We start from the raw sequence: 12,628 nt of genomic DNA, 5'->3' as shown, positions 1-12,628 counted from the left end.
AATAGGTGGATGGAATTGTCACCCAACTGCTCTACATTACATGTCGAATTCAGCGAATCCAGTTGGAAACAAATATATTTTGTATGTTTAATCCAAATTTGTGCGAAAATATCTTTACCTTTGGCAAAATAATGAATCAAGAAACAAAGCAGTTTATTGTTATATTCATCATACTTGAAATGGCAGGTCAAGCATTGCATTGTTGGACACGATATTCTGACATCAAAGCATAAGAATCAGGAAGGGTTTTTGGGAATAATGCATCTCTAACTGCTTAGAAACACCAAGCTGAGGATGTGCCTGTGTCTGTGACATGGGTACTAATTTTGTTCAGCTACTAAATAAAGTAAAAGAAAAAAAAAATCGTATTTTTTCCTATTATTTGAATTTGTCTGGAAAGTCTAATCTAAGCTTAAATGAGAACTTTGAGACATAAAGTTGAGGATATGTGTCATTGACCTTGATTTGAATGTTCACCAGAGCCTGACAATAATGAGCACACTGGAGTTAACCGACTGTATAAAACACACTAGGATCCTAAGGGCCAGTGCACGTCTGTTTGGCCGTCACACACTGTTGCAACTGTTTGTTTAGCTCACCTTCAACATGCCAGCTGATTTATATCCAGGAAATTCTGCTTCTTTGCCCCCCACCGATGGGACGTCCTTAAAATCTGCAGATTCGGTGGCAATATATCAGTGCAGTTTATGGACGCATGCTGCGTATTTCATTGAAAAATGCCTTGATGTGTCTTCATAACCCTGCTGGAAAAGAAAATAATAGTCAACCGAAATAAACCCATGCTTACTAATGAAGCATAACTGTTAGAATTATTTCCAATCCATACTGTACATATTCACTGATATGACTGCTGATTTTATTAAAGAAATAGTTTTCAGGAAAATCGAATCTAGAATATTTTAAGACATTGAAACATTTTAACATTATAGAAAATATAGATGTGACATGGCATATAAAACACTTTCAACTATTCTGAGTTTATCTGCTTCCAATATCAGGCAATTAGACTGATACAGATAATAAAAAGACAATATTTATAGTCAAGAAGACCCTTAGTTTTCACTGCAACATTTTCAGCATAATTGAGCACTTTATATCCCTCATTTCTCATTACAATGATGAGTCTGATATTGTCTTTCTCAGCATTATAAATGATTCTCATTACTATATTACGGTTTTCTTTATTACAGAAGAAATATTTAATTAAAATATATAATTAATTTATATATATTTGTGTGTGTGTGTGTGTGTGTGTGTCCTGGGCACCTCTTAATGTGGTACATTTTAATGATAGCAAATACTGTAAAAATACTATTTATTTTACATAAATTTACTCAAGATTTTGGAACTGATAATCACTTATTAATCTGACACTTGGGCATCAATATGGGCTGACGGCTTGGTGTATATATCAGTCTTTCTGTCAAAGTTATGACAGAGAGCATGCAATAAAGACGATGATGGACAGACAGAGAAACTGTGAGGGAATTTGTGAATACTAATAACCATGGTTGAGTTTTCCCATCTAAAACACGCTGATTCTTCCACCATAAAGCCAGTCTGGATAAGCCAATATTCTCTCAGATTCCACTCGTGTCACAACTACACAACCTGTTGTGTGGGAAGAAGCCATTAGATGTGATTAGCACCACACACTCATACAGGTCCAGCTTGAGTGAAGTGGCTTTGAGCTGCGGCGTCTGTGAGACGGATTGTGTCATAAGTATGATTTGGGATCATGTCCAGAAATGCCACTGCTGTCATTCGTCTTGGAGCCGTGCATCGTGCATTGGTTTGCCTCAGAGCGGCACATCAGGTTCCCAGAACAAATATTGTCTGAGATGAGTCACAGCCTGAGTAATTAGAAATGGCGTCTTCCTGAGTCACGGGTGTACGTCTGCCACTCTATTACGGAGTCATTGGATTATGTTCATTGAACAACACACACCCTCACAATGGGCAAACAGCAACAGCGGTGTTGCTGTACCGCTGACAACGGTACAGCAACACAGAGTTCTGAAAGAGAAATGCATTCAGGGTTGGATAAGACGATGCGAGGCTTGAAGTGTTTAGCTGCAAATTAACTTCTCTTGTTCTCTCTAGGCGATGGAATGGATGATGTCGGAAGTACAGGGCACTGTGGAGTTCTCACTGGAGTTGCACAAGTTTCACAATGTGGATCTCTTCCAGAGAGGGTAAGTCTGTGTTCTTCTGCATGTTTGAAGGCTGTGATGAATGGCTTTGTAAAGCATCTGTTCTCTAAACAACATGTTCAGGAATAGCACATGGTGACGGCATCATGTACAAACCCTAAGAGCCAGTTTGGATCACTCTGTGCAGTTTGATTGAGAATGTGCTCTCACATTCCAGAAATGTTTTCATGTTCTTTTTCAATGCAATGAATAGATGGCATTGTGTTGGCGTTTTAGTTCATGTCTCGTTAGCTTTCAGAACTTATGTTAATAGCAAGTGTTTCGAAAAGCAGACAAAACAAACTTTTAGCAAATATATGCATTTTCTCTAATGGTAAAATGCACAAAAAAATGTTAATGACTCATCTTGGACTCAAGGTTGCATCTAAAACTCCAAACAAATGCTCTCTACTAGAACCCGAATAGCATCTGCTAAAGGCTATTTAGACTAAAGAATATTCTGCTATTTAAAAAAAATACACTACCCTTAAATAGTTTAGAGTCAGTAGGATTTTTTTAATGTTTAAGAAAGAAGTCTCTTATGCTCAACAAGGCAGACTTCATCTGATAAAAAATAAAATAAAAAAACAGTAAAAAAGTTCTCAAAACTTTTTTTTTTTACTGACCTCAAACTTTTAGATGTGTGTCGATATATGTCGATCTAATTTCCTGTTTCAACAGGAAATACATTAACAGAACCCATGCAATTCCATAGAGATTTTTTTCTAGGCTATTGATGACAATGACATGAGTTTGTTAGACGAAGAGCAGACAGGGAGAGTCAAACTGAAATGTAAATAAAGGGAATATATTTGGTACCACTATTGGTGCAGTCTTCTCTGTATGTGTATTCGACACCTATTGTAGGAATTTCATCCGTATGTATGTTTCATGTAAAAAAAAAAAAAAAAGTTTACTGACAATATTGCCATAGAAAAGTAATGAGGCTGTTATTTAAGTGATGGTTATAGCATATCATGTCTATGCAAGCTATTTCTTGAGAAGAGAAGCTTCCTAGCTAATAACATTGTTATTTACACATTTGTTTACCTTAAAGGTGCCCTAGAATGTTTTTTTTATTATTTTATAATGTTTCCTGGGTTACCCTTATAATGTTAGTATGTTTTTTAGATAAAAAATAATCATAATTTAGAAATAAATGGCATTTTTCCTAGCCTGCTTTTAGCCTCTGATTTGAACACTCTGTTTGAAGGGGCGTGTCTGCTGTGGGATTCAGTGTAACCGCGGCCACTGCTGTGATTGGCTGACATGCTTGCATATGAAATAGCAACGCATTACATGTGAAACTCTCTCCCGAATACTTTTACTACAGCTATTATACGTTTTTACTATAACAGCTATCGAGATTAACGAATCGTGAGATGTTTTTAAAGTATTTAGATCTATTCCCATCACATAAAATGTTGCCGTGATGAGCATTGAGCAGATGACAGTGTGTTGATCGCTGTTATGATGAGGTGGAAGCAAGGAGGGAGCAGGATCCAATTGCAGCACACTTTATTCAATAAACTCAAACTACATAAAGACTCAGGCTAGGGGACAAGACTCAGGAACAGAACAACCAACATCAATGTTACAACAACAAGAACTCACAAAGACTGGACTGAAACACAGGGCTTAAATACAAGGCCAAACAAGCTAAACAAGATAACAAGAGGGCGTGGTATACATGAACACAAACGAGGAGCGGGAAAACTGAACCGGACTGAACCAAAAGCACAAAGACAGTCACAGGGGGAACACAGACAAACATTACAACAATCGCGAGAATAAAGATCTTATCATTGCAAAGCAGTTTCTGCACTCTCTCAGCTTTCACCAATGCAAACACCATGATGTAAATACAGTAAGAGCTTCGTTGTGCAGTAACGTGCGTCATTGATTTCATAACGAGTTTGGCAAGTGTCCAGATAAACTCGCGCTGTGTGGAAAGATTGTTCTTTGATCGCTTTCTGTATATAATTTGTCTACAATTTAAATACGATTATTTTCATCCTACTAAAAGAAACGATGTGAAGCTGATATTTTAGTCACTGGCTTGACTTACTGATGCATAAACAGTATTGAACGATTTTGAGAGAAAGATTACCTGTCTGAACTTGAACAATTACACATCAGAAAGTGTTGCTTGGTAGCTCGATCCGAGGCCAGCTCTATATTGGCCCAAGTTGAGGAAACAGTCGTCGGTGAAATGTTTGGAAATTTCCAGAGAAAATAAAATTAACCCATTGTTTCTTCAGAGGCTCAGATGAAGGAACTAAAAAATACTTTTGTGTTCATGTGTACATCCACACTGAGCAACTGCCATGCTTCGGCTGCGCAGTTCCGCCTGGCATTGAGGGCTGGCATTATGCAAATATTTGGAGGCGTACATATTAATGATCCCGACTATTGCGTCACAGTCGGTATTGTGTGGAGAACCGACCGTTTTTCAGGGGTGTTTTTCATAAACGTGAATTAAACGAGAACGCGAAAACAGTCCAGTTTGAGATTCACTCTATGTCATGTCCATGCACTGAACTCTTGTTATTTGACTATACCAAGGTAAATTCAATTTTGAATTATAGGTCACCTTTAATGAAGTTACTAGAAAAATAAGCACTCTGTAACACTGTCAATGCACCCATTATCTACACTGCAAATGCAAAAAACGAGATTGCTTTGACTATAACCAAAAAAAGTTGCTACACTGCAAATGTCTGAAGCTGTGTTGTTTGCAATATTGACATCTTTACTGATTGTTATAGCGGTGAGGTATACAGCTCGCTTGTAGTGTGGACTGAGTGTTAAACACTGTTTTCATATACACCTCCCCTGCTAAGATCATAAGGCATCACATGAAGGTGTTCGGTTCAGTAGACTGGTAAATTAATGATTGATTTTTGCTGTTTTTGTACATTATTTTCCTGTCATTGGTTCAAGTCAAATCAATTACACCCTTGCTGTGAGCAGCAGGTGAAGTCTACAGGGAATTCAATGACTTTACAGGTCACTGATTTTTAACTATGCAGCATATAGAGATCTGACTATAGGAACTAATTTGAGGTTCAGAGACAAAACTGTGTGGCCTGCCATGACCTTTATGATTCTTCTGGAAGTTCTACTAGTCACTTTGGTGCTAATTCAGTGTTTGGATGAGGGGTTGACATTACAAATAAATGGCATGGACACACTACTGTTCAGAAGTTCGGGGTTGGTAAGATTTTTTTATGTTTTTGAGAGAAGTCCCTTATGCTAATTCATTTGATTAAAATTTCTCTATGTAATTAAAATGTAATCCATTCCTGTGATGCAAAGCTGAATTTTCAGCATTATTACTCCAGTCTTCAGTGTCACATGATCCTTCAGAAATCATTCTAATATGATGATTTGCTGCTCAAGAAACATTTCTTATTATTATGTTGAAAACAGTTGTGCTGCTTAATATTTTTGTGGAAACCGTGCTACTTTTTCAGGATTCTTTGATGAAGAGAAAAATCAAAAGAACAGCATTTCTTTGAAATAGTTATTTATAATGTTACAACGTCTTACTGACACCAAACTTTTGAACGGCAGAGTATATTAAATATGACTAAATATATTATTAAAAAAAAAAAAAAAAAATATATATATATATATATATATATATATATATATATATATATATATATATATATATATATATACACACTAAATATACATTTTAAAAAGTGCAAAACAACATTTTACTAATTATTTTATAATTACCGTACACAAGTTTATTATGGCAATGGAATAGAATAATTCATGTCAAAAATTCTGCAGGTCCGTTTAAAATGAATTAGCAAAAGCAAAAAGGAGATATTACATACAAATAAAATTACCAAAAACTTGATGTTAATGAAAAAAAGCTTGTGTTAACTACCCATTTAAAGATGGGTAGTTAACACAAACTTAATTATTTATCGTAATTAAAAAATATTCCTGGTGTTACTGTACAAATTGCATCAGTGCACAAAAAAAGTTTTTGAATATTTGCTATTGGTCATAATTAATATAAATTGCCTTGAGTGTTAACAGTGGAGTTGGCAGTTCATTTGTACACATTCTGTGCACCGTTGTTGATAAAGAACAGGGATAAAGCTTGAAGAAAAACTCTACTAATTGTACTTCTTAATTTTATAACACAAGAGACTGGCAGATGAATAAATGAAAAATAATACTGCCCTATAAATAAAATGTGCCTATTTTATTCAGACAAAAATCACTTGAATACAAATCACATGATTACTGAACTCGTAGGCAACTTCCATAGAAAGACTTAAAGACCACAGAATGCTAAAGGCATTGTTTATAACAGAGAAAGTTCATGTTGTCTTTAAGAAGCAGGCAGAGCTAACACCAAGGTAATCAACAAGGGCGATAAACAAAGTTTCTAAAAAAAGAAACAAGTGTGCTCTGTGACTTGGATAAAACGAGTCTACAAATCTACAATAAAGCTAGACATCCTGACTCTTAGCAGTACATCTAAAGTCGGTTACGTCTCAGTAGACACCCGTTTGTCAGCAGATCTAAATACTATTTCCTCTCTATCCTCAACCAGTCTCCTGACAGCTGTGTGAAGCAGAGGTTGAGTAAAGGTCACTCATAATGTTGTTCAACTCACTGCGTTTGCTCTGAGATTAAAGCCAGGCTGTTGGCTGAAACATCAGCTTTGCAGAGATTTGATTGCCCCTTCCCCCTCCATAAAGCAGACAGCTAAACCTCTGAATCTCCTCTGAAATAATCCCCAGAAGGCATAGACTGCTGTTATATACTGTTTGTTTTTTTACAGCCACTGTATGTAGTTCCTGCTCTGAAGAGAAGCATCTAACAATAGAACAGAACAGATTGAACTAATACAACTTTAGCCTATATGTGTCTGGTGGAGCCCAACAGAATGCGTTATAGTGAGCGTGGAGAATCTGTTTGGGAATAAAGTATTAGGTGAGCAGTCATTCGGTGGTGTATGAATGAGTGAGTGAATGGGTGAATGAGAGACAAAATGTAAAGCGCTTTGGTGGCCATTGGGTCTGTGAAAGCGCTATATAAATGCAGTCCATTTACCATTTATGTGTGTGTGTGTGTGTGTGTGTGTGTGGTATGTGGTTGAAGAAGATGATGTGGATTTGGTGAAACAGAAAAGAACAAATAAACAAATGTCACATTTTACTCACCAGGTTGTTCCAAACCATTGTTTTCTCTGTGGAACTACCCATTAATGGCTCGTTTCCACAGAGCGGTACAGTACAGTACAATGGTACACCCTGATCCGGCTTGTGTTTCCACCGCTAATAGTACCTTTACTTGATGGGTGTGGTGTATGTCGGAATGCAGCGATCAACGTCATTAAACCTGTGTTTAACTGCGAAGAAGAAAGCGAAACAGTAAACACCAATGGAGGACCTACAGCAGATTTTGTTCTTGCTTCTCGGCATGTGGCTGTTTGTCACAAGACAAAAAACATTGTGTTGCAACGGTGTGTTTCAACTCTATATTAAAAAATGGCACTGTCACAGGTTAACATGGTGACTCTATAAACTTGCAAACTTACAAACATACACCCATTTCACTGATATTGTGCATTGCCGGCAAAATTAACATCTGTGAACACATCAGGAAGGGTTATGGAGTTTTTGTTTTGTTCAGTCTAAAGTTTGTTACTGCTGTGTTTTGTTATACACTGAACAAAATTATAAACACAACACTTTTGTTTTTGCCCCCATTTTTCAAAGATCTAAGACTTTTTCAATGTACACAAAAGGCCTATTTCTCTCAAATATTGTTCACAAATCTGTCTAAATCTGCGTTAGTGAGCACTTCTCCTTTGCCGAGATAATCCATCCACCTCACAGGTGTGGCATATCAAGATGCTGATTAACTTTAGCTGGAAAATAACTTTATTCTAGAGCTGCTATAAAACCAAAATAATCTCTGTTACTTTAATTTCCTATTATCACTGTAAAGCCGATTTGGAACAATCCTTGGTTAAAAGCGCTATATAAATGAAGATGACTTGACTTGATTAGACAGTATGATTATTGCACAGGTGTGCCTTAGGCTGGCCACAATAAGGCTGCATTTACACTGCAGGTCTTGATGCCCAAATCCGATTTTCTGACTATTTCCGATTTTTTTGACGACCCGCTTACATCATCTTTTAAAAGTGACCCGTATCCGATTTTTGCATTTACACTATACACTGCTGAAACTACCAAATGTAGACGTTCTGACCCGGAAAAGGAAGTAAAACAGCACGAAATACAATGGATGCAGATGCGAATAAAATTATCCAGTGTTTTGCTTTCCACAATATTTTTAAAAGTCATTAAGCTTTTTATCTTACGGTGGCACTGTAGCCACGAGCGCTTACCGTGCCTCCCCATATCTCGTGAAATGTCTTCAAACACCGATTTATTTCTGTAACAACCGTGCATTTTTGCCTGCACTGTCTCTTCGCCCCAAACACTCAAAAGACATGAAACCTCCGCATTGCTCCACTGTGTGTATCCTTCGTCCTCCATCGCGCCTATAATAAGTCATGTGATCTCAGTTGTTGAGTCCTGAGTTGACGTCACTTTTTTAATGACGTACGACTCGCATTTACTGGGGAATATCCGATTTGTCTGCTTACATGGCACACGCAAATGCACGTTTCCGATTCATATCCGATTTATTACCACATATGAGTGAGGCCTGAATCCGATCTGAGAAAATCGGAATCCATGCGTTTTTTTCCTGCTTACACGTTCATGGGTCATATCCGATCTGTGCCACATGAGAGGAAAAAATCGGATTTGGGTCACTTGAACCATGCAGTGTAAATGGGGCCTAAAAGGCCACTCTAAAATGTGCAGGTTTACTGTATTGGGGGGGGGGGGATCTCGGCAAAGGAGAAGTGCTCACTAACACAGATTTAGACAGATTTGTGAACAATATTTGACAGAAATAGGCCTTTTGTGTAAATAGAAAAAGTATTAGATCTTTGAGTTCAGCTCATGAAAAATGGGGGCAAAAACAAAAGTGTTGCGTTTATAATTTTGTTCAGTGTAGTTTTCAACTCTTTATAGAAACAGTTGTTTTTGCCATTTAATTTGTTGTTAAACTCTTTCTCTGTTAATGGTTGTTGTTTTAGCTGTTTGGAAGGTTTAAGTGTTGTGTTGGGTGTTTATATTATTTAATATGATTGGTTTACAGAGAATTGACCCTTACAAGAGGAATGACCACACTAGAGGCCTAACTCAGTCGGATGTGGAAAAGGAAAATGACGTGCTGTACATGGCATAGAATCCAAAAATGGCATTTTGATTGGAAAGTGCTGAAATATTTACAGTGCAGGAGAAAACAAAAATAAATAAAAACTGTACAATTTTCTTTTCTTTTTGTACAGTTTTTATTTATTTTTGTTTTCTCCTGCACTGTAAATATTTCAGCACTTTCCAATAAAATGCCATTTTTGGATTTTGCATGTACAGCACGTCATTTCCCTTTTCCACTCCGACTGGTTGGCCTCTAGTGTGGTCATTCCTCTTGTAAGGGTCAATTCTCTGTAAACCAATCAACGTTCTACAGTGAGTCTAGCTGCACCCTTTAGTACAGCGCTACAACAACTATAATAACAATAACCTATGCAAACCTATGCCACTCCCACACCAGACACACGTCAAAATATCCAAAGAAACGATTCTTGATTTACGGATATGACGAGACACGCACAGGCGATATAATGTATGTAAGCAGCAATTTTCCCACAATTTTTTTTTTTTTTTTTAAATTCATATGCTTCCAAAAATGCAATGTCCAACTTCCTATGATCCAATCAATTCCCAAGGACAAAATCAAATCCTGCCCTACCTTTTTTCTTATTCCAGAACCGTTTCACTTGAATATACATCACAATAGGGAAGAAAAGAATAATGCCACTTCCATTCCATGCCAACTTTAATTCCATGTGGGAAATTTACAAAACTTGCCAAATTACAAATTACTTTGTGTAAACGCTAGCATGAAGCTGTTGTTTTCAGCAGCCTTCAGCACTGCATGTTTTAACATGTGCTACAGACAGGTGCTATATCATTTCAGACATGTTGTAGCTTGTGTTACGCTGTAAACATGCTTTAACATGCGCTACAGACGTTTTAGCACATGCTGCAACAGTGCATCATGTATTTCAAACAAGTCGTAGCTTGTACTGCACTGCAGACATGTTTTAGCATGTGCTACAGACATTTTAGTGCATGCTATTGACACTTTAGTCAAGTGTTATGGTAACGTTTCAGCGTGGAACTGTAGTTGCATTTAGCATGTGCTGTAGATGTGGTGAAGCTTGTGTATTTGACGTGTGCTGTAGACATATTTTAGCATGTACTATCAACATACTGTGGTGTAGATGTTCTTGCGGAGCTGCTGTGGAGTACAGGGATGACCCGACTCAGTCCAGGAGCTCCAGAGAGTATGATCTGTGAAGTGCTTCAACATTTAACATGCAACCGCAGTCACCTCACTGGCCAAGGTGACCTTTGTGCTATCCCCCTGATGGAGTCTGGGCCGTCTGAACATGCCGACTAAGCTTTCACATTAATTCATCATCATTATTTATGTTCTACTAGAGATTCACTGCATAAGATTTCACACTGACCAGATAAAAAGCTGTTTATCCCGGTCTTGTTTAGTGTAAATGGTATAGGTATGCATTATATCCATTTTTTATTGCCATTTTGTCCTGAGAGGTTTTCATAATTTAGTCATATGTAGAGAAATTTACCAGTAGAGCATCCCACAGTCTTTTATTAGGAAACACAAGCTTAGTTTATATAGAATTCAATGTGTTTTAAATTTGTATATATACTGTATACACTGAAAAGTATTCTAAAAGTTTGGAATAATTCATATTTTTAAATATTTTTAAAACAAGTGCACCATGGCTGCATTTATTTGATCAGAAATACAGTAAAAAGTGATATGTGAAATATTAGTACCATACAAGTGTCAAAACATTAAATTAACCATAATTTGAAATCACATGAAATATTAAAAAACGGAAAAAAAGAAGTTTTATTTTATATCTTGATTTTATGTTAATGCTATGTGTTTTTTTTTTAAGCAAGGACATCATCAATTTCAGACACAATGTAACTTGCTCTGTGTTTTGGTTTGTCTCTTTTAACTGTAACTTGTACATATCTGATGATGATTCGTCAAATGAGGTCTAATTCTGGGTCTTTTTCACTTTTTGTCACTTGCAGCTTCTATCAGGTGAGGGCAGGTCTACGCGTGTCTCCTCGGGTTCCCCACAGAATCACTGCCACAACACCTGGATACACAGGTGAGAACTTTCTATATTGACCTATGTTGACCTTCTTTACTGTGTGTTGTTTCAGTGTCTCCATAAATGTATGTGTCAGAAAATATGCAACTAATCAGTCAGTGACACTGGCTAGTGAGTGTATCTACATTCTTTTGATTCCATTTTTTAGATTTAGTATGTTTAGGGGTAGTGGTTTGGATTCGAGATGCATCATCCGAGAGTTTTAGACTCTCAGCATGCTAAAATCTTCTATGAGGAGATGCTTCTATGAATTTATTCCATTAACAGGGCCACTGTGACCATTAAAGCAGCACTTCAAATTTAAATTCACCCCCTGAACAACAATTTTAGAGACAATGACTGTCGAACTTGCAGCCTGCAAGTACTGTTATTATGCACAATGCATTTGTTTGTGAGGACTCATTTTGGTTACACTTATTCAGTCTATACCTTGTTTTAATGGATACAGGACGATAGTGAAGCCCATCGGAAGAGTCTGCTCCAGGGTTTCAGTTGAGGGCTCTTACCAAGAGGCTTTGGGAGGATTCCCCTCACTGTTTGTCTACTCCTGCAGTTAAAAATAAATGTGCAGAATAAACCACTCAGACACAAAGTTTTCTGAGACAAAAATACAGCATTTAGAGGACAGAGAGAGAGAGAGAGAGAGAGAGAGAGAGAGAGAGAGAGAGAGAGAGAGAGAGAGAGAGAGAGAGAGAGAGAGAGAGAGAGAGAGAGAGAGAGAGAGAGAGAGGGAGACTCAAACAGAGATAAAGTCTTTACCATCTAGATATGAGGCTTTTAAAGTCTGACAAATTATCAATTATGCACTAAAACTATAAAAACAGATCGACATAGAAATTGAGAGCTAAATAAGATTTGTTCAACATTTCAAAGATTTGAAAGTGAAAGAAAGTGTTTACTATGCTATTCTAAATTTATATAAAGTCATTACAGTTGAACAGCTGAAATAGCTACTTCTATATTAAGAAATATTATATAATTATTTATTTTATATATTTATATGTCTACAATATTACCCAGAAACTATAATCTAACAGACCAATTTTCCTATGGTATTATTATTAATAAA

At 36.8% G+C, this 12,628-nt stretch overlaps 1 protein-coding gene across 1 annotated transcript; it reads left to right on the top strand.

Annotated features, from left to right (window-relative positions):
• Positions 1-1,660: 1,660 nt before the first annotated feature.
• LOC130077366 (protein FAM135B-like) lies at positions 1,661-11,556 on the top strand (the record flags this gene model as incomplete). The annotated part of the gene is made up of 3 exons (XM_056242593.1): positions 1,661-2,019; positions 2,125-2,216; positions 11,477-11,556. Coding segments are annotated over exons 1-3 (244 nt in total), but the record flags the coding sequence as incomplete, so codon positions are not given.
• Between the last annotated feature and the right edge of the window lie 1,072 nt (positions 11,557-12,628).

The sequence above is a fragment of the Rhinichthys klamathensis genome, unplaced genomic scaffold (assembly GCF_029890125.1).
Source record: "Rhinichthys klamathensis goyatoka isolate OS25496 unplaced genomic scaffold, OSU_Roscu_1.1 h1tg000731l_1, whole genome shotgun sequence".
Classification (NCBI taxonomy): domain Eukaryota; kingdom Metazoa; phylum Chordata; class Actinopteri; order Cypriniformes; family Leuciscidae; genus Rhinichthys; species Rhinichthys klamathensis.
The sequence above is the reverse complement of the archived record's forward strand: the minus strand, read 5'-3'. Positions and strand labels throughout refer to the sequence as shown.